This window comes from Poromitra crassiceps (genome assembly GCF_964638095.1).
Source record: "Poromitra crassiceps genome assembly, chromosome: 6".
In the NCBI taxonomy this organism is placed as follows: domain Eukaryota; kingdom Metazoa; phylum Chordata; class Actinopteri; order Beryciformes; family Melamphaidae; genus Poromitra; species Poromitra crassiceps.
This window is the reverse complement of record NC_139627.1, coordinates 21,772,361-21,795,534: the sequence shown is the minus strand read 5'-3', so window position 1 is coordinate 21,795,534 and position 23,174 is coordinate 21,772,361. Positions and strand designations below refer to the sequence as shown.

At 43.8% G+C, this 23,174-nt stretch overlaps 1 protein-coding gene across 1 annotated transcript in view; it reads right to left on the bottom strand.

Moving 5' to 3' along the window:
• cps1 (carbamoyl-phosphate synthase 1, mitochondrial) overlaps nucleotides 1-17,475 on the bottom strand; it is an 81,607-nt gene extending 64,132 nt beyond the window's left edge. Inside the window, exons 1-14 of the mRNA XM_083638429.1 lie at nucleotides 17,247-17,475; nucleotides 14,365-14,474; nucleotides 13,219-13,363; nucleotides 11,616-11,705; nucleotides 11,463-11,519; nucleotides 11,276-11,368; nucleotides 8,239-8,328; nucleotides 6,590-6,718; nucleotides 6,127-6,233; nucleotides 4,776-4,917; nucleotides 4,342-4,419; nucleotides 3,390-3,488; nucleotides 1,674-1,769; nucleotides 61-250 (exon numbers count right to left, since the gene is read on the bottom strand). Of these exons, the coding sequence (XP_083494555.1) occupies nucleotides 61-250; nucleotides 1,674-1,769; nucleotides 3,390-3,488; nucleotides 4,342-4,419; nucleotides 4,776-4,917; nucleotides 6,127-6,233; nucleotides 6,590-6,718; nucleotides 8,239-8,328; nucleotides 11,276-11,368; nucleotides 11,463-11,519; nucleotides 11,616-11,705; nucleotides 13,219-13,363; nucleotides 14,365-14,474; nucleotides 17,247-17,366 (1,546 nt within the window). The 5' untranslated portion in view covers nucleotides 17,367-17,475. The remainder of the gene's footprint in view (nucleotides 1-60; nucleotides 251-1,673; nucleotides 1,770-3,389; nucleotides 3,489-4,341; nucleotides 4,420-4,775; nucleotides 4,918-6,126; nucleotides 6,234-6,589; nucleotides 6,719-8,238; nucleotides 8,329-11,275; nucleotides 11,369-11,462; nucleotides 11,520-11,615; nucleotides 11,706-13,218; nucleotides 13,364-14,364; nucleotides 14,475-17,246) is intronic.
• Between the last annotated feature and the right edge of the window lie 5,699 nt (nucleotides 17,476-23,174).

Genomic DNA, 23,174 nt, shown 5'->3' with positions numbered 1-23,174 from the left:
GTCAAGCAGACACACAAGTGGACGCTTGTGTAACAACACACACAGACACAAGCTTCTCACCACAGTTGAGGGCCGTCTGTCCGCCCATAGAGAGCAGGATGCCGTCTGGGCGCTCGTTTTTGATGACCTCAGTGACAAACTGTGGCGTGACGGGTAGGAAGTAGACTGAGTCCGCCTGCTTGGTGCCCACCTCGTTGGTCTGGACCGAGGCGATGTTAGGGTTCATCAGCACCGTCTCCACGTTCTCCTCCTACAGAAACAGCACCAAATGTGATTATGTATTATTTATTTAAAAGAAATGTGGAAGGTTTTGATCGGTTTAGTTACATACCACTTGTACTGTATTGTTACAGGTACACATTCTTTTATAACTGTACTTCTGCACTATATTTTTTGTATTTTACCAATACAAATATTTTGGGGGAGTGAAGTGTGATGAAGCTGAATGATTACCAATTGAATACAGAAAGATTAATTTGCATTGTTTCCCCCCTCCCCTCACTTTTATGTTACCAATTTTATTTGACCTGTTATGTGAAGTTAATCTGTCAATTCAATAAAATTCTTTCAACTCTCACTTTGCCCTGAATTTAAACCAAAGAAAAATAGGTAACGCTATTGAGTCAACATGGCCAAGTTCCCTTTGTTTCCTTTCCAGCACCTCGTTGAATCCAGAAGCTCAAATATCCAGGCTGTTACAGAGCCAAAATGTGGATCCTAGTAGGTATTTGCTAGGTGTGCCTAATAAAGTCGCCACATAATGTTTTGTTGGCCCACTTTTACCTTTTATTTAGTGATGTTCATAAATAATCAATCTATGAATTTTCTTTATTGTGTAATCACATCGATCAAGCTTGTCAAATTAAACCAATTGTCAGTTATCAGTGTATCGTGTGGAGATGAACTCCTTGTTGAGGAAAAACTGTTAGATTTAAAATGGTCACAAGAGGGAGACATATCACTCACTGAGGGGACTGCAGGTCTAAATAAAGTTTTCAAGCATAAATGTTTATGGCCTCTGAGAAGAGGCCATAATGTTAAAAAAATTGTTTACCACATGGTAACCAATTTTTCATACTCAGTAAGGCAGTACTGTAATATCACTATGTACGGTAAATCAAAACTAGCTTGGATGTTTGCATATTGCATGAATAACCCTGGTCTATATTAATCTAAAAGTGAAGGTGCAGCACTAAAACCCTGTCATTGTATAGTGAAAAAAGTACTGTATTTCCAACATGTTAATGCTTTTCAATGGCTTAAATAATTAGTTGTAGGCTTTTTTTCCAGACTTTTTAAGGACATGCAGAATAGCTGACTGACAACTGAAGAGCTAAGCCTTCCCTCTTCTGATGATCATAAAGTGTTCCCTTTTCCAAAGAATTATAATAAAAAAAGTCAAATAAAGCTTTTCAATTCCTACAAACACAAAAGTATATTTTCTGACATTTTTTGAGTGTTATGTTGATTTGAGGTTGAGATTAATTGATTGATTGTATTCATGGATATAGAAGACAAAAAGCATCCAAGGGATAACATGTAATAGTGACACACTTACTGCATTTCTAACATTTTCCCTTCAAGATTAAGATATACAAGATGCTGCTCACATCCACATTTGGGCATCATAGCTGTATCCTCCTATACACAGAACTGCTGTGTTATCCTCTTACCTTCATTGCTTTGATAGCCTGAGATCCAGAATAATCGAACTCTCCAGCCTGGCCGATGGACAGTCCACCAGAGCCTAGCACCAGCACCTTAGATACCTGAGACAGATGGCAATCACAGACAAACACATCCTGCAGCTTGAAACCCCATACACAAGGTGGTGGCCCTGATGTCAAATTCCTTTACTTTTTTTTTTTACTTTCCATAACTCTGAGCACTTCCATGACCTAAACTAACTTGTATTCCTTCCTGGTTTGGTTGTACGTGTTGCTTTTCTACACAGAAAGGTTGTAAATTAGTAAAACAGTCTTAGTCTGATTCCCATTACAGCTGGGACTTTCTATGGAGAGTAGGGGTGTCGCGGTACATGTATTCGTCCTGTGAGTTCACGGTACGGGCATCACGGTTCGGTACGTGAAGCAACACGACGAATACGTGAAATCCAGAAGGTGGTAGTAAAGCACCTAAACGCTGTTTGAACGCCATTGAATTGAATTGAATTAAACGCCACAGAATACCACCAAAACAAGACAAGGGCCATAGAAATCCACGTTCACTGAATGGAACGTTTTGTGGAGAGGAAACATTACCAGGGGTCGCTCCAGAACAGACAGAACAAACCACAACAATATTGAAGCGTCTAGCTGTTCTCCCGTTACCTTCGTCAAAAAAGTGCAGAGCAGTATCCTAATGACTTTTAAGACTCAGGCGATAAGCTGTTTTGCAAATTCTGTCAACATCAAGCCAACGAGGTAAGCTTGCGAATGTAACATTACGTAGCCGCGACAAAGTCCTTTATAGTTGCGCGTTGCGGCTAAACGTTACATAACACTGACAAAACTGTTAACTTGTAAACAAGCAACTTACATCGCGTGGGATGACAAGCAAGATGCGGTGAGGAAGAGGGGATGACTCCTTGTCATGTTCCAATAATCCATTAGATGACCGAACGTAATCATTATGGTAAACGAAGCTCGCCTCCAATAACGTTAAGGCGCTGACAGGGTTCTTTCCCGTACTTACTGGGAAAGTGAAACCCACCCCGCTGTCTGTCAGACAGTGGGGGAGGGGTTGGTGGGAGTATTAGGCTACTCCACACATGCACTCTGTTTACAAACTTGTGTACAATAAAGATTTAAAGTGGGGGGAAATGCCTTTGCCCTGTCAAACAGCTGGAATACAGCCATCTGAGAGGGAGGCGCACCCCACACTTTGAAAATCACTGCTCTAGAGTAAAACCTTTTTGTGTGGATTGCCTAGATCTTATTAAATAGTGGATTCATTCCCACTTATTAGACACTATTTCTGATGGTAAAATGAGCGTAAAAAGCAAAACACAGAATTCAGAAAAGTTCTAAGGGAAAAAAACAGAATTTGAGATTTGTTGCCTTTTCCCCCCGTTGTACCGTGTTCGTACCGAACCGTGATCCCAAAACCGAGGTACGTACCGACCCGTGACTTTTGTGTACCGTGACACCCCTAGTGGAGAGAAAAAGCTGAAAACATCAAATGCATTCTGGTATACTCCTATCCTATAAATGCCCTGACCTTCCCTGTCTCAGACAGGAAAGGTACAGTATATGGGGAATATCATGGGGTGTATTCAAGGTGTATTCCAGACAGTCTAGAATACACCTCAAATACACCCCATGATATTCCACGAATCCCATGAGCAGTGCTTGTGACTGGATGGCTGAAGAACCAGTGAGACAACTGACCTTTGGTCTGGGAGGGACGCTGGGTTTCTTTGGCATGACTGACACTATGTTGGCATTGTTCCCACTCTTGATCAGGGACATGAAGACATCAAAGAGGAACTGCAGGAACAAAGAAAGAAAGTCAATGAGCACTGTTTGATTATGATTATAGAAATAATACTAGAGGGCACTCGGTAGAGTGCATACAGTACCTCCGCCAACCTTTCTATAAACTTCTGTGGTGTTACGTGAATCCATTTGGAAGTTAACCACCTTTTTGTGATTGGCCATGCCCCGTTATGGCAGTTCTAAGTTGGCCCATGACCCCCATGACTTTTCTACAAAGTTTCATGCAATTTAGGTGCCTTTTTGTGATTGGCCACACCCATTGACACACCCCCTTTAGGTCAGTGGGCGTGGAAAGTTAATCAGTTCCAAGTTCGCCGATTTCTACACATTCATACACTGACGGCTCCTGATGGCACAGCCATCAGGAGCAATTTGGGGTTCAATATCTAATCTTGCTCAAGGACACTTCGACATGCAGACTGGAGGAACCAGGAATCAAACCACGACCTCTTTTATCTAAAGTGATTCGTGGACGACCTCCTGGGCCCCAGCCGCACGTAAATAAAGTACACCCAGGGCATGGAACTGACTTTTTAGCTATGGTGGCTTCAAGATTTCACCAACCAAATTAATTTCTAAATATCAAAGTATTTCCAGTGGCTGATGCAACATTCAAGCTTTGTCTTCATCTGTAGGCATAAAAGTTGTCGTCTGGGCTTTCTGAAACATTTCCCCCCCCTCGCTTGTAAGTACAGGATAAGTGAAAAACATGATACTAAGATGGTTTTGGGAAGCTGCTTCTTGAAATCAGATTGTTCCTTTCTGCAAAGAACGTTCTCTAGGATAGTCAGTCTGAATAAGACACACAGAAACGACCTATTTCACTAATCATTTCCATCATTACCTCTGTGTCTGTGGGACCGCCTTTGGCCTCGGGGTGGAACTGGGCCGTGAACACAGGCTTAGTGTTGTGCATGATGCCCTGGAAAACATGCAGAGTTAATATAAGGAAAATATAATCGAGCAAACAGTATTCTTAGTGTTCATGAATGATTTCAGTCAGACATATTTTGTCATGGTATGTCAACGCAAAGACAACAATGATGGATTACAGTCCAAAATGTTGTATCTCTAAAAAACACAGATGAGTCTATCCTTTTAAAATATTTTTTAAACTAAGGTCTGTCTATTGCTAAGAACCACTAATATTAATACATAATATTGATCTTACTTTTATGAATCTTATTCTCATATCGACACTCATTTTGTAGGACAAACTACTGTAGTTCTATGAGCATAGTAACCGCTGATTGGACATTCATGCAGAGTGAAACCAACCTCGTTGGTGCCGTCGTTGGCGTTGACGAACAGTGGGCTCCATCCTGGCGGCAGGGACTCGCTGTCGATGCCATAGCCGTGGTTCTGGGCAGTGATGAAGGCCTGGCCCGTCATCACGTTCAGCACCGGCTGGTTCTGGCCTCTAGGGGACCAAAGAGATGTGGTTTTTTTGGCATTTGTCTTTGTTAGACAGGACAGTAGGCAGACAGGAAAGGTGGGGAGAGAGAGAGGGGATGACATGCGGCAAAGGATTTCGAACTCGCGTCAGCCGCGCGAAGGCCCGGGCCTCCGTGGGCCTTCGCGCTCACCTGCACGACCACAGAGGCTTAAAGGACGGCTTTACCGTGGGGAATATGAATATATATCAATCTCACGCCCCTAAGGTTTTAGAATCCGTTGAAATTATTTGAAATTGGAGCTTCACTGCCTGACCTATCAGGCATCTCTCACATTTTTAGGGAAGCCGGGTGACGCGTTACGCGTCACCCGGCTTCCCTCCCCGCTTGCGGAACTCGAGGGCCTATGAACTACAAGTCTTGTGAGCCATGGTCCCGCCTCTAGAGGTCCTCCACGCCCCTTCAGAGCTCTCGACGAAAAGCAAAAGGCAGCCATCTTGTTCACCCGCCTAGCCTGCTGTAGCTAATATTAGCTTCCCATAGTTCCTTGCAAAGAGACGATTTTCTCGGGAACGGAAGCACCAAAAGACACGGGACTGGCGGCATTGGAAAGCTCGTCAAATTTTACATCTAGTAGTAGGTGAGTTGAAGTAACGAAATCAACGCTGAGCAATGTACCCATTTTTACCCATTTTTACAGAAAATAGTTACAACATCAGATGCGCGTAACTCCTACGAAAATGCCTTAAAATGCATGAGAATTTTTTTATGAAGACATCTCCCGACATATATACTACCGTTTACATTTGGTGCAATTTGGTGCAATTTTATTTTCGATTTATTTCTTCTTCTTTGTATCTTTTATTGTCGAAGCCTTCTTCTTCTTCTTCTTTGAGTTTTATGGCGGTTGGCAAACATATATGTGCATTACCGCCACCTACTGGAGTTTGATATCAGCCAAATGCCTGAGGGGTGGGCATGAAAACGAAGGCCACGCGAGCCCAGTGCATTGTGGGAAATGTAGTATTTCGGGTCCCCGCACCCGCCCCTCCCCTCCACCACCCCCCCCCCCTCCACACAGAGTGGATTTCTGGTGATATCTCTGGCGGGAAACAACCAATTTCAAAAATTTCAACGGATTCGAAAACCTTAGGGGCGTGAGATTTAATATATATTCATATTCCCCACGGTAAAGCCGGCCTTTAACGCATACATTTAGAGGTTCAGCTATTTACCTGTTGCCCATAGGCAGTTTGTATGACTTAGCCCCTGAAGCCAGAGCAGTGATCTGGTTTCCCATACAGATCCCAAACACCGGCTGGGGGCGATCACTCTCCAACACCTTTACAGGACAGAACAATATGAATTGGTGGTACATAAACATAATCAAAGCCAAAGCCTGGAGGGCTACAAAATAGCCTGGCTGTCTTCATTGATTTTGATGCCAGAGGAACCATGAAGAAGAATACAGGACGTAACATTTAAGACACACTTGATGAACTGAAAGCATTACTCTCTAACGGGTGTTAGTTTAATTTCAAATGAGAGAATCTATTACTATATGAAGGTTTAGGTAATAGTTATTTGATAACCATGTCTAACCGGTTAAACCCTTGCCAATAATTACGCACAGTTTGCATCACATAGAAAATGAAGGATTAAGAGTAACTGCAATGTTGAGGTGAAATTCCCTCCTACCTGGCGGACATTGTGGATGAGGGTCTGGGCCAAAGCCGGATCTCCAGGCCCATTGGAGATAAAGAGGCCGTCGTATTCCATACTCATCAAGTCCTGGTCCCATGGCACCAGGTGGACCTCAGCACCACGCTACACACACGCACGCACGTGCACACACACACACACACACAGACACACACACACACACACACACACACACACACAGTTACACACACGGAGATACTTTCACCAGTCATTATGCAATATGATGTATGATTCCCTAGTGCTATTTTAGGAGACAACCCATGCAGAAACATTACTTGGATCACAGATGTACCGACATATCTTATCCCTTGTTCATGACATCTCTAAGCTGTGTGGTATCAACAAATAGAACCTAATGTAGCAGACTCAGCAGAAAATCTCTTACTAGCTAGCAGGTACTCAGGATTTATTTTCTAGGGGCGTCTGGGTAGTGTAGAGGTAAAAGCACTCGCCTACCACCGGGGCGGCCCGGGTTCAATTCAGGGCAGCGGTACTTCCGGCTTGGTCAGACGTTCCTACAGACACAGTTGGCTGTGTCTGCGGTTGGGAAGCCAGTGGGGTATGTGGTATGAGTCCTGGTCGCTGCACTAGCGCATCCTCTGGTCTGTCGGGGCGCCTGTATGGGGGGGGGGAGGGTAACTGGGGCGAATAGCGTGATCCTCCCACGTGCTACATCCTGTCGGTAAAACGCCTCACTGTCAGGTGAAAAGAAGCAGCTGGCGACTGCACATGTATCAGAGGAAGCATCTGCTAGCCTACAGCTCTCCCCAGATCAGCAGAGGGGATGGAGCAACGACAGCAGGGGGAATTGGTCAAGTACAATTGGGGAGAAAATGGGGCAAAAAAATAATAAGACAAAAAAAGGGGGGGGGATTCTAGTCAGACTGAATCCAAGGGTTCAGATTGACCTGCATTCATCCATCCCCATTAGGGCAGGGTACTCAATACCTGTAAGTAGAGATGTTTACGTTGTCACGATTATCGTGACCAAAATTATCACGGTTATCGTATTATCACGGTAAAAAAAATGCTGAAAATGTTCAAAAAGTGCTGAGAGGCTCACTGAAATCATTTAACGTTTTATATTGAAAAGTCAGACCCAAAAACGATTGATACACTCACTGAAATCCTTTCACCAAGTTTTATATTGAAAACTCAGACCCAGAAAGGATTGATACTCACTGAAATCATTTCTCCAAGGCTGCACGTCTGCATCTGGGAGACGGTTGCCAACTTTGGTTGATGATGGACAGTATTTACCATGTTTTTCAAAGCACTGTAATCTTGGTACCACGGGAATCACGGTGCCACGGTTTTAATGATAATGAAAATTTGAAACGATACGGTTATCGTAAGGAATTTTATCAATCACCGCAAGCATTTTTTCGATTTAATGCAATGTGTGATTCTCGCACTACCGCAGCAGCTACAAGCCATACAGTCTGTGGTGGTGAAGTCGAGAGGGGTGTATGTGACGGAGATAGCAGTTCAGCAAGTAGAGAAAAAATGAAGTATCTAATGAAGTACTCTATTGGTATCGGTATCACTTTAAGGGTACTGGTACTGGTACTGGTATTGGTATCGTAATTTTTAAACGATACCCAGCCCTAATCCCCATGTCTCACCTTAACCAGCAAGCGAATGATGTTATGTTTGATCCCGCAGTCAACGGCCACCACTTTGATGGGGTTTCCTTTTCCAAACACTTTGGTTTCCTGGTGGGGGGGTGATGGAGAAAATGTAAGTTCCATTCATTTCATTTCACATTCAATAAGCTATACACACAAATAGTTATTGGTATTAGTTAATTACTCATAACCGCACACACATAGGTTAAAGCAGATTTCACCCTCTGCCCACAGTAATGGGTCATGTCACACGTAGTCTCGCTGGCCAGCCTCCTCTCCCTTCCGTCCGAGGAGTCTGGCGCCGCAGGTCTCCATAACTGGGATAAACCCTCCCCTGCTCTACTCTGCTCTCCCATTCGAGCAACTGTTTCGGTGGCAGCCGGATGTCGGCTCCCTGCGTGTCGCTGTAAATAGTGCCCTGCCGCCTCAGTGAAAACAACAATGCTAACTAGCTAGCAAGCTAACGGCAGAAACCTACACGCTAGCTCGTTGCTACACACTGAAAACGGCAAGTTGGATTGTTTGAAACTATTTTCCAAGGGCACTGCCGCTAAGTGGCGCCCATCGCAATCCCACTATGGAGACCTGCGGCGCCAGACTCCTCAGACGGAAGGGAGAGGAGGCTGGCCAGCGAGACTATGTCACACATGGCTGACCTTGCTCGGCTCCAGCCTCTGCTGCAGCTCTTAGACAAAACATGTGTGCTCCACAGTCCAAGTCACCACTCCCCATTCGCTTTGCTCTCCTCACTATAACAGCTATGTGCAAATGTCATATCTTTACTGCATCACTGAGTGCGTTTACATGCAGACAATAAACAGTTTATTAGCGGATTTCTGGAGTTACCTGATTATTCAAATGGTCATGTAAACAGCATAAACTGATAAGCTTTATCCGTTTATGGCCGTTATCGGGTTATGAATAAACCGATAAACATACCTAGGTTTTTGGCCAATAACCCGTCTTTTGAGTGCAGGTATACAGCGTATCAGGTTTCTTGTGGGTTCTCTCTCCATTCTCTATCAGAGAATTCCTTTAACACCACCCTTTCCCACCAGTCCTTACTCCAAATGCCCATGCAGCAAGCGCGGGTCTTTGGTGGTAGTGGAGGAAGACCTAACGTTAACGTTATGCTGCTGAGTCCAAGCGCGGATGCTTGCTGTAAAGCTTGTCGCCGTCTTCGGCTCATAAACAGAGCTCGAACAAGAACCGAACCGAACCGGCCTGACCCAGTGCCGAAAGTCTGCAGGCGACGCCATGTTGGAAACCCCACAGGATGTTATGAAACGACAGGAAGTTTGAGTTTTTCCGTCGTGTACTTCTTCTGTTGTTTTATTGCGGAATTACCGCCGCCTTCTGGAGAGAAATCCGACTAATTGACAGAATCATGTAAACCCGGGTTTTTCCTAGTGTCGGATTATTAAAGTGCATGTAAACGCAGAAATCAGATTATTGCCATAAACTGATTATTCTCAGTTATCCGTTTATTGTTTGCATGTAAACGCACTCACTGTAACTGTCTGTACTCTATATCATGTATATGTGAGATGATTGCTGTCTCTTTGTAACCATTGTTACAAAGATGGCTAATACATTCATATAAGACAACTTCCTGACTCCTGCCTTCAATTATGGTCATCATTTCATATTGGCTGGAAATGCTGTTGTTTATGTGGGATGAAGGATGATTATTGATACAAATTCCATTCTACAACAGGGATCAACACAGAGACGGGAGCGTGCAGCAACACAAGGTGTAGACAGACAGTGTAGAGAAATTGTGTTTTTGTTTGTTCTACTGTGCAGGCGAGCTAATGTTATGGAGAAGACAAGTGTGTTGGAGTTAGGGACGTCGACGGTTAACAGTTAACCGTTTAACCGCCGAGAACATCTTTGATCGGTTAAGCATGTCGGTTAAACGGACAATTTGCATGTTAATTTGCATACAACAGTGTTGCCAATCTGGCATTTTTTCCCTACTTTGTGGGAAGCAATGTTATAATGTTATAAGTATATAAAAAAAATGACAAGGGTTAATAAAGCTTGATTTGGCAATAAATATATGGTTGATGTCGATTTTCATTCACACCCACTTGTCTGATCTCTGATCAAAAGCAGCCGGTGCGCACACACAGAGCTCCATTCAGTGTTTAGAGAGATCGATCGCCCCGTGTTTCAAGCAACAAGCGTCTTCCATATGGACTGTGAAGACCCCACTTGTTTGTGTTTAACGTAAGTCCTCCTCTCCTCCTCTGTCTGTGTGTGTATCTGTGAGAGCAGAGCGAGGCCAGCCACCCCCCCCCCCCCCCCCCCCCGCATGCGCTCTATACAGAGACTGCTGTGCTCTTCATGCAGGAATGACACTATTACAGATATTAGTCTATGACATAAGACATAGGCCTAACGCATAAGAAGAATAATGTCAGATTCAAGCGGATTTGGTAGTGTTTGGAAGCACTGCAGTACCGGATTCGCACACTCTAATTAGGGATGGGGCCGATCCGATCCAATAGCGGTAGCCGGTGCCGATATTGGCACTAATTCACGGATCGGATCAGATAGGAATTAAAATAATAATAATAATAATAATAATAATAATAATAATGTATAATAGTATCCTTCTTTGCCTTGTATATTTTCTTAATTTTGTCTGCTTTTTGCAAGGTATATTTTAAAAAAAAATCTTTAATTGGCCAAATCTTTGCCTATACTGTATATTCAAGAAAAACATTGGTATCGGCATAATATCGGTATCGGCAGATATCCAAATTCAGGTATCGGAATCGGATCGGAAGTGAAAAAAGTGGATTGGTGCATCCCTAACTCTAATGCCGTCTGACTGAAACCCTGAATGGAGCGCTGGAGTGAAGGCACGCCATTCTTTAAAAAAAAATCTTTAAAAAGTCTTGCATGTAAACGCAAAAAAAATAATTAACCAATGGTTAACCGATTAAGGGTGTCGGTTAGTCGAAAGTAAAATTAACCGAAAATCCACATCCCTAGTTGGAGTGTAATAAGGGTTAGCAGCTCTTACCTTGGTTGAGACCTCTGCTATCAGGTTATTCTGATTGGGGTCAAAAATCTCCACAGGCTGACCATCAAACTCAATCTTTCCCAAAACTGTGCCCTGATAAGAAACCACAAAGAAAATAAGGTAGTCAGCTTTTGAATGGTCAACCAATACATTTGTAAAAGATGTTGCAAATCAAACCATTATTTACCTTGTCTCTGATGATCTTGGTCAGCATCCTAGTGTCTACCCCAAACAGCGCAGGAACCTTTGCACAACAAAATAACAAATAGTAAATTTACAGCATGGGCCCTTTTTCCCTTTCTGAGGTTATACTGTGAAATTTGGTACAGTGAATGCCAACCTTCTCCTCATGCAGCCATTGGCCCAGAGACTTGACGGAGTTCCAGTGGCTGTACTCATGGCTGTAGTCTTGAACCAGGAGACCGGATACCTGAGGACATCACAGCATCAGTCAGGCTTAAGGCAGAGCCACACACACACACACACACACACACACACACACACACACACACACACACACACACACACACACACACACACACACACACACACACACACACACACACACACACACACACACACACACACACACACACACACACACACACACACACACACACACACACACACACACACACACACACACACACACACACACACACACACACAGAGTATCCGCCGACACCCTGTGACAGGAATCACTTTGTCCAACAGTGATTCCTGTCACAGTTGGACAAACAGTGACAGGAATGAGTTTGAACCCCAGTGACCTGACTTTGCTCACTATGATGATGTCACCGGCTTAATGCTGACATGGCATATTATGAACTTACAAGCGGAATAGCCGTGCAGTGACCCTGTGTGACCTAGCTTGATGCAGCTAATGGCGACAGCACAGTGGAAAGTCTCCACGCAGACAGAGCCGAAGCCGCTATAGCCAGCAGCAGTAAAGATCGGTCCCCCATGTCGTTTAGCTGTAACAACACGTCCTACAGTAAATGCAGTGTTTCACGGTGCAATGTAACATGTCTGTCAGTGAAAAGCGTGTGTGTGACTTGAGATGCAGGAGGAGACGTAGTTAACTGGCCACTGCGTTTGCAAGGTTGAGCAAGTGCACAATGCCACTTCACAAATTCAGTGGCATTGTGCGCTTGTTTTAAGTTGGGCGGTGTCCCGCTTGAGTGGAGTTTGCCGTGTTTAAGCACCGTCATTGGCCCGAAGGTTCAAACACCGCCCAGCTGGGAAACTAGAAGCAATCTCACGAAGCGACATCTCACTAAGCCTTCCTTCCTGACTGACTAAAGTTTTAGTTTACTATGATATCCTTGTAGAAGCAGGGAAAGATTTGTTGGGTCTGCAAAGCGTATTGAACCTAAAGTCTCGTACCTAAATGGATCAATACAAATACGCATGTTGTTACACCCCTAGTGGTCAGCATAGTATAATTATTCTATGACTTAACTGTTGCTGATTCCTTGCTCATGTCAGGGCAGTGATCAGGACGACAAGATGCCTATTTAACCTGTAAATTTCATGTACATTCAATGTAAACTCTTATTTAACTCCGACTGTAAATTCATCTAAATCCACTGCCTATTTAACGCCTATTTAACTCAGTCTGTAAATCTCATGTAAATTCAACGTAAATTCATATTTATTATCCACAGAACACTTCACCACTCATGTACATATTGTATATATTTACTCGATTTGATTGCACTTGCAACTTTGTGATTGTCTTTAGTTATCTTCCTACTTCTTATCTCTGTATATTGATGTGACCGCTACGCTGCATACAGACACTAAGACAAATTCCTTGTATGTAACTTGCATACTGTGGCAATAAAAGTGATTCTGATTCTGAAGATAAAAAAGAAGAAACAATGCAATAAAGTGATGTCTCCAAAAAGCATGAGGGTTTGAGGGTACTTGTTGTTTCTGACCTGGATGCGCTCTGACTCCATATTCTTCCTCAGGCCCAGCTCGTCCACCTCCTGGGTGTTGGGCACGCCGTAGTTCCCTACAATGGGGTATGTCAGGGTCAGGATCTGGCCTCTGTAGCTGGGGTCGGTCAGGGCCTCGGGATACCTGGAGAATCAGGGAATAGTAGGGCGTTGGGCATCCACATCCAGGCAGTGCAGCGATAGATTCCCTGCCTACCAACACGAGGATCGCGAGTTCGAGCCCCCGTGTTACCTCCGGCTTGGTTGGGCGTCCATACAGGCACGATTGGCCGTGTCTGTGGGTGGGAAGACGGATTAGGGTATGTGTCCTGGTCAGTGTAGGAATTTAGCCAGGGGCAAGGGCAAAAATGCCCCAAGAAATCTCAGAATGCCCCTAAAAACCATTGTCCAGGGGCAAAAATTGCCCCAATATTTTGATAATTGTATTTTCATTCAATTCATTTAATTTCCATTTCTAACACACACACTCAGCACCTACAAGCTGGTTGCCAGAAGATGACGATGAACACACTCACACAAACAGCGCTGTTGTTCACACTACGCTTTTGCAACTTTATGCACTAATTACTATTTCCTACACTGGTCCTGGTTGTTCTACTAGTACTAGTGCCTCCTGCGGTCCGCCGGGGCGCTTGTTCGGGGGGAGGGGAACTGGGGAAAACAGTGTGATCCTCCCATGCACTATGTCCTGTCGGTGAAACTCCTTGCTGTCAGTTGAAAAAAAGCAGCAGGCGACTACACATGTATCAGAGGAAGCATGTGCTAGTGCTCTGCCAGATCAGCAGAGGGGACACGCCCGGGACAGCAGGGGTATTTTATTTTGCCAAGTACAATTGGGGAGAGAAGGATGGGGAGGGGGGGGGGGTTATGAAACATTTATTATATTATTATTATATTTATATTATTATTATATTATTATACGTTATGAAACATTTCAAAACCAATTGGATGCTGTAAATTAAAAAAGCGATTCAGCTAGTTTGAGGAGAAACCTGGGATTCGTCTGTTTGCTTGCTGGTTATTTCCCACTCTGCTTTGGTTTGTTGCTACTGCACATCGTAAATCGGACCTGCTATTGTTCTTGTGCACTGTTCTGTCTCAAATCCAACAGAGCTAGTCTCTCACCCCACCAGGCCGGTGTTGAAGACCAGCTCCCCGGCTGTAGAGGTATCGTGCCCGAAAGAGAAGCCTTTCATCCTGGTGCCATCCTCCAGAACCAGGTGGGCCGTCTGGGCCTGGGAGTAGAAAAAGAGACAGGCAGAGATGACAAGCAAGACTAGGGTGATTTTGGGAAGACCATCGCCCAGCAGAAGTGCTTGGCAGTTTGTCTATTTTATAAGACGTGTGGACCAGACTTTTAGTTTAGCTGTGATTCTCTGGGACAGAAACTGACAGCCACTATGTTGTGCTGTGAATGCTGAGACAGACAATTCTGTTGTTCTGTGTGTGCTGAGAGATTAAAAGAGAGATAAAAAAGATGGGGAGAGAGCAGGAGAGAGAGAAAGGAATGAGGGAGAAAAAAAGATGTAATAACAGCAGTAGGGATGTTCATTTTGAAAAATTTCCATAATCGAAAATCGTGGAAAATTAACGATCAATTATCGATCATATTAATAATAATATTTTTTTAATATATATATATATATATATTTTTACTAAATGAATGCCTATGGCAGAAAATACGAAAGACAACGTGTTCTCCTCAATTAACTCTTTATTTCAATGTGTCTCCTCTCCAACACTCTGCTGTCCCCGGCGCATGCCGGTGTGAATTCCCCATGTTTAAAACAGTTTTGTTGGCACAAAGGCCCGTGCCCAGCCAGAAAACTAGAGACTATATGAAGCTCCACCTCACGTTAGTCGGCTGTGCAATGGAGTGGGGCGAGGAGGAACGAATTCCACCCAAACCTAGTCCGGAGAAGAAAAAAAATAATAATAATAATAATAATAATAATAATAATAATAACAAAATCGATAAAAATTCCACATGATCGATTCCATTCCTTAACGATCAATTATCGATTTTCGATAACTGATGAACATCCCTAAACAGCAGCAAGTGTCACTTACTCTAAAACTTACACCTACCCTAAAACATTAGCCAGTGATGTAGTGATACATAAAAGGTGGGTAGACTATGAACTAACAACTACCAATAGAAGCAAAAATCTAGATTTTCACACAAGATACAAGCATATTTTTTTATTTCCTTAAAAAAAAATCACTATTTTTGATCATGTAACTTAAATCAGGTCTATACTAGTTATAATGGGGAAGATTTGTGCACTTGGTAATACAAGCACCAAATTGGGCACAAAGGTAGCGCTCTAATTGTAGAAGAAGAGTCAACAATGTCCTGAGATGTCTGTTCTTACATCTGACAAGAACAATTTGAGAAAAAGAAATGTATCAAAATAAATGAATAATGACTGCCTCCATAATTGGATTAAGAAATGTGGTGGGCGGTGGACATTTTGAAAAGTGGCTGCCATGGCCCTCAGGGGCCAAATTGACGATGGCACCTTGCGATGACATGACATCACAGTAGGAAACCTCCCTAAAGGGGCCCCCCATGTCATTGCCTGTATGATTTGCAATGACATGATGACATCATAGTTGGAAATCTACCTAAAGGTGCCCCATGTCATTCCCGTCAAACTTGCATGATACACACAGCACTACATTCCCAAAACATTATGCATAGTATGCCTATGTGGCCAATGGCCATCAGGGCAGAGGTCACACAGTGGGGAGGGAATCATTTTCATTGTGTGGTGCTTTCTCAGCATAAGATCATTCCTATGAATGAAGTTCAAGTCGATCTGTGAATGAAGGAAAATGAAGAAGAGTTTTCTGGAAGTAAAAGGAAAAAAGATGATGAAAAAGAAAGAAAGCCAGTAGAACAGATACTGATTAAGAACATAACAAAAAAGAAGAACATAACGGAATGCTGTTATTTAGTCTGACATAACTGGTCTTACTTGAATAACTTCAGCTAGCAATGGTGTAATGTTTTTATTAGTCAGCCTATGCTAACCTATGCAGTTAAGGAATGCTATAAAAGCATGGCACAAAATTAGCACCAGCCACCAGCAAAATGCCAGTAAAATATAAAAATGGCTGCAGCAACACGCACGTGGCTGACACATGGGCTGAAAGTGAAAGTGAAAGAAAGAATGAAAATATAGAAATCTGGAAGTCAAAGAGGAAGAGGATGAGGGGGGAAGCAAGACAGTGCAGAACATTTAAAAGTTGAACTTGAAGAATTTAAAAGTTGAACTTGAGGAATTCTTATTCTAGTTTATAATTCAAATTCTAATAATGACAATGTTTAAGTTACTAGGCATCTCGCGCGCTACGCGAGGACGTTCCATTCTTTCCAACTGTGATGAGAGAGGTGCATCAGCATCTTGGTTTTTGTACAAGCAAGTAGCGTTACTTTACTTACCAAGTACAAAAACAAAGAATGACACATCTAGCGTTACCTATCCAGCAAGCTAGCAGTCAGCTATCGTTGCAATTTTTAGAATTGCTTTCTTTCCTGTTCTCGCAGGACTCCACAAACGCGAGGCTGATTCTTCAGGCTGAGTCTCGCGTTGAGGCTACCACATCACCAACGCACATACAGATGCCCTTAAACTCTATTCAATATCTCGCAGTTTAATTTGGCCTTATGTACTGGCACAACTAGATACCCCAAACCATGACTCAATACCTTGTCTGAATCTTAAGAAGCCACTCGTCAATTCGGCATAACACACAATTCACCCAGCAAATGTTATTAAATATTTTTGACATTAACTTTGCCGCCCACTGCTGCCTAGAGTTGACAGATTTTAAATGGAGTTCGACGTGACAATCGGACAGGGCGGCTTGGCATTAGCCTGCCTCAGTAGGTATAGCCTAGCTACTTGTGAGGAAACAACAAAGCGATAAGCGAAGTTAAAGACACTAGTACACAGCATTTCATCAACAACAATATTATTCCATTCAGCCCTTTATCTTACCTTCACGCTAAAAAGTTTAGTGTGTGTTCTCAGCCAGGGGGACGAGCCGACTCTCCTGCCAACCAGACATCCATGCCTCAGAGATTTCACTACGTTGTAAGCTGAGAGGATTTTTGTCATATTATTACTCCTTTAGTAGCCTAACACAGACGCCTACAGACTTTGGTCAAGGGTTGCCCGATGAGAGCAACGAGTAGGCTAACTGTGAATATACTCTGCTGCCTGTCCTCAAAATATCCCTTTTCACAGCATATCATGAATGAATGAGTTTTGACGCTGGTGAGTGGTGAATTTTGGGATGCCCTCGTGTCGCACCAAAGTTGACGCAACAGCTCAGCTGCGGAAGACCAGGGGATTGGCCAACACTACGTTGTTTTTCTCATCGTTGTAGCGCACCGTATTTGGATTGGTTGTATATTTTATTTTTTTCCTAATGATGCAACCCTCCTGAAGAGTTGCTTGTACTAAAACAAATAATGACACATTTACCTCCCCAGCAAGCTAGCAGTCAAAACATTTATTCATTTATTTAATTAATTAATATCTATTTATTTATTTTGTTTATCTGTGATTGTAATAGCGTCTCTAACTGTTTTGTTTTATACTGAAGTGTTTCAATACCTCTGTGCACTTGAAACAAAACAAAAAAAGTTTACACACAAAAATATGATCACTTATTCAGATTTTTTTCAGGCTAATTTTGTATAGCCTACTGCTCTCTGTGCACACTGCTCCAATCCAGTCTTTTCTTTGAGGCCAATTGCCTGCCCCCCCCCCCCCCCCCCCCCCCCAAAAAAAAAAAGACAATGAAGCGACTCCATGGCGGTGGGATTAGAGGTGGTGCCTGTATTTGCTGATCATGGCAAGACTGGCCCTCAGTGGAGAAGGCTATGTGCCTGTCACTCTGCTGGGTTCAGCAGTCTGAACAAACTGGGTGCATGTGTATGACATGTGAGTCATACGAAATGCCTCCAGCCCCCAGAAAACTGACTCGGAACAATAAATGCCCCACTTTTTGTCTTTGTAAAACCTTTGATGCCCTCTGTAAATCTATATCAAAGAAGAGCGAAGGTTTACACCTGACTTGCCTTACATAGTGCATTTCATACTTTTTTTTTTTTTTTTTACTAAATTGCAAATCGTCCAATCGTCCCTAAGGAGTGGCCCCCTTAGGGAGGTTTCCTACATCATTGCAACTCATCCAGGCCAGGTGATGACATGAGGCCCCTTTAGGGAGATTTCAATGTCATTGCAAATTGCCCATTGGTTGTTTAATGGGGAGAGGGTTGCGTTCACTCTTGTGGAGTAAAGTTTGTCAACCCTTCGGGGGCCCTAACAGCCTGGGGCCCCAGGACCCTTCTCTGTTCACAAGCTGCACCTCTGTCTGAGAGAGACAAGATAAACCATTAAATCCAGAGGGCTTGACTTTTTTTTTTTTTTACCTGCAAGTTATCAGGTACACACAATCCAGAGAGAGGGAGAGAGAGAGAGAGAGAGAGAGAGAGAGAGAGAGAGAGGGAGAGAGATTTCTCAAACAGTTGCAGGTATCAATGCAACCACATGAGAGCAGCAGAGAGCACTTCCTTGTGGATGTCAAAACAATGCAAGCATCTTGTGAATGTCTTGTGTCATCATGGTAGAATGTAGTCCTGGAGACAACTACCATAGAAGCAGTTTTGTGTTTGCCAGGTGTGTATATGTCTGTCTGTCTGTCTGTCTGTCTGTCTGTCTGTCTGTCTGTCTGTCTGTCTGTCTGTCTGTCTGTCTGTCTGTGGACAGAATTTGTGTCACGATAGCCTCACAACCGTGCAAGATACAGTCATGAAACGTTACAGGTAGGGATGTCAATTTTCGGTTAATTTCACTTTCGATTAACCGACGCTAATAATCGATTAACCTATCGGTTAATTCATAATTTTTTAATATTAAAAAAAAAAAAAAAAAAAAAATTTTTTTTTTTTTTTTTGTCTATTTACTCAATGAACTCATGCCCAAACAAGGCGTGTCTATTTAGATGCTGAAATGTTAATGCTTTTTGTGTTAGAACACAAAAAGCATTAACAAGCATTAACAAAAAGCATCAACATTTCAACACAAATTCTTTTTGTGTTAGAATTTGACGCTTTGTGGTGGTGGTTTTAGCGTAACCTATGTGGGGTTTGGCATAACCTTCGTTATTTCGAATCCCACATAGGTTACGCCAAACCCCACATAGGTTACGCTAAAACCACCACCGCAAAGCGTCCTACCTGTAGTTGGGCAGTCGGCAGGAAAGTATCGCAGGACTTTACGAGACTTGGTGACCGAGATCACGTTTGAGGCAATTTGATGCCTGGGAGACTCCAGGAAATGGCCTGGGGCGAAATATCACTCTGGTGGATGTTGAGGGATCACATTACGACGATATTTGGCGAAAACGGGAATAAAAATAGCTATTTAGATGCAGGAAAGACAGGCTCACACTTGGCCCCAAATCAGCTCCATTTTACAACTGACTTGGACGCTATTGATCTCAAAACAACGCTAGGACGGCCAGAAACGCCGCGGACATCACTGGGTGAGTGGCCAAATCATAATTATTGCCAGGAGATGGGTCCAGGTTAAAAAAAAACGAAATTCTCCTTTAACTCATTGAGTGCCAATGACGACAATCGTCGTCAATTCAAATACTAACGTTGAGTGCCAATGACGACGATTGTCGTCAATTGCGTTTTTTGACGGTGGGACGTGGATCAAAGCCAGATCCATCTCCTGTGAAAGTATGGTGGATGTTGAATGTGTAAAAGCTATTTTACGGACCCATTAGGTGGCGACAGTGCTCTCCAGATTAGAGAAAGGCGAGGAAAAAAGAGAGAAGAAGTCATGGGGAAACGGAAATCGCATCGGTATGCATCGATATGCATGAAGCATAACGTTAGCTGTGCCTGCAGCAGCCAATCTGCTGCCACAATTGAGCCCCTCCGTGTCCGCTGCGATAACCCATCCGCATGATTAGTTGTGGAGTTGTTATTATTCTCAACTGGAAGCAATGGGAGCCGGTGAAAAATACACGTGGAACGCTGTAAAAAAGCTGGATGTAGCGCACTTTTCAGTGCAGAGCAAACTCAGCAGAGAGCCACCAGAGCCACCAGAGACACACCCACGGAGGAGGGGTTTGCAGTTGGGGGGGTGGGGTGGGGTGGGGCATGCAGGGCAGCATACAACACCGACCCAGACAGACCCAGACAGCAGGACAGGATTGACAAACAAGCTAGAATATCTGATGCCCACCAGCAGTAAATCAAGACCAGCAAGAAGCTGCAACCAGCAAGAAGCTGCAACCAGCAGCGCACGCAGGGGCCAGCGCTGCTGGTTGCAGCTAAAAAATATTATTTTGCCAAACAAAATTCCTTTGTTTTCACTGTTTTATTGAAGGAAATTATTTTTGAGGTGTCACCTCAGAAAATATTAGCTTCAGAGTCAGTCATGTGCTTGAAATGCTTCATTTCACAAAAGGCTAATTATCTCAGCTTCTAATTTGAAACGTCTCTTTTTGGTGAAATCAACCTATCTCCGGCTTATAACTAAAGAACGGAAAATGATATCAATAAACTTTTTTTTGCTGATGATAGAAGAGAGTCTCATCGTTCTTTGGGCGTGTTCGGTGTTTACATAGTAATATCACACAATATTCTGTGGGCCTCGAGAAATCACTGAAAACGCTCTGAAACTCTGGCACTGGGAGCGTCCGTTCTCCAAAAGTGGCTGGCACTCAATGAGTTAAGAAGCCAAACTTGGACCCCTCCCAAACTATCAACTATAGGCCCATTTCGAAGCTGCCCTTCATTTCAAAGGTGCTAGAGAAAGTGGTGGCTAACCAGCTCACCACCTACCTGTCAAACCACAACATTGCAGACAAATTCCAATCAGGCTTCCGCAAAAACCATTCCACTGAAACTGCGCTCCTCAGAGTTTCAAATGACATCATGATGGCCTCTGACTCCGGGAAATGCTCTGTCCTGGTTTTATTAGATCTTAGCGCAGCTTTCGACACCGTAGACCACAGAATCCTGCTAGACAGACTTAGGGAGTGGGTGGGAATTTCGAGGAGCGCCCTAAATTGGTTTGCCTCCTACCTTAAGGAGAGGTGTTTCTCCGTGGCTGTTGGCCCTTATAAATCGGACCCCTCACCCCTTTCATGTGGCGTGCCACAGGGATCCGTGCTGGCGCCATTTCTCTTCGCCCTTTACATGCTCCCCTTAGGCCTCCTCATTAGTATGTTTAAAGGAGTCTCTTATCACTGCTTTGCAGATGATATTCAGTTGTATTGCTCTTTCAAGCCCGACAAAATGGAGGAACTCAGCACCCTGCTGGAGTGTCTGTCTGCCATCACAAACTGGATGGGCAGCAACTTCCTCCAACTAAATGCAGCAAAGACCGAGGTACTGATCGTAGCGGGTGAAAATACTGCATCTAAAATAACGACGCACTTGGGGTCCCTTAAGGACAATGTGCACCCTCACATAAGAAACCTGGGGGTTTTATTCGACCAGTCCATGCACCTAGATAAACATGTAAAATCCCTGACCGGCACCTGCTTCTTCCATCTTAGAAATATAGCCAAACTCCGGTCCATTATATCCCACGCTGAATTAGAAATGTCCATACATGCTTTTATCTCAACTTCAGCTGATCCAGAATGCTGCTGTCAGACTGCTTACTAGGTCAAAAAAGTCTTGTCACATCACCCCCATCTTGGCATCTCTGCACTGGCTCCCGGTTCATCACAGGATTAATTTCAAAATCCTTGTGTTTGCTTACAGATCCCTCCTCGGCCAAGCCCCTGCCTACATCACTGACCTCATCCTTCCCTACTCTTCCAGTCGGTCACTGAGGTCCTCTGACCAGGCGATCCTGGTCGTACCCAGGACCAAACTAAAAACTAAAGGGGACAGAGCTTTCGAGGCGACGGCCCCGAGGCTCTGGAACGCCCTCCCCCCCTGACCTGAGAGCCGCTCCCTCAGGGCTTATCTTTAAGCGTCATCTAAAGACCCACCTGTTTAGGCAGGCTTTTAATTAGTCATTTTTAACCACCCTTTGTTCCCTATGTTCCTTGTTTTTGTTTTATGTTTCCCCCTTCTTGTACTATTCCTGTGCTTGTATTCTTTTTTGATGCTGTTTTTATTTATGTAAAGCACTCTGTGCACTCGTGCTGTGAAGGGCGCTATAGAAATAAAGTTTTACTTACTTACTTACTTACTTACTTCTGTCCGTCCGCTATGACACGTCTGTCCTGTGGGCCCCAGGTATAATATGACTGATGTCATGCCCCAGCCCCAAGTGTTGATTGGTGCCCAAAGCGATGACATCATTGTCGAGTGGTGGCCAGTGGTGATGACTGATGATGTCAAATTAGTAAACAAACAATCCATCAACTGAGCAGGCAAATGCCCCCGACTGATGATGTCATATCCACTGATGATGTCATGCCCCACAATCATCAAGTGATGTGACTGATGATGTGAAACACTAATGGGCTCATGTGAGGTCTCTTACCTGACCCCCCCCCCCCCCCCCCCCCACTCACTTAAGCAATTGTGTGTCATCACTCATCACCAGTGATTTACGACAGACACTGATAGACTGATTAGGTCTGCGCCGTTTACTTCTCACCTGGGTGTGATTTATTTTGACACTACAACAGAGTTTCACTGAATGCAGGCCGCAGCTCAGAGTAGTGTGGCGCACGCTAGCTAATGAGTTACCCTCTGTCCTTGCTGGTGGTCCTGACTGTTACTATTCTCAGACAGTTGTTCCCTTCAAAAAGCAGCCAGCACTATGCCCGCACTGTCCATAACCATACAACCATATAAGATGGAAAATTGCTAGGCGATGATTGGGAGAATATGAGAAGCCTGTGCAATGTATGTGACAGGCTGTGATTAGCCA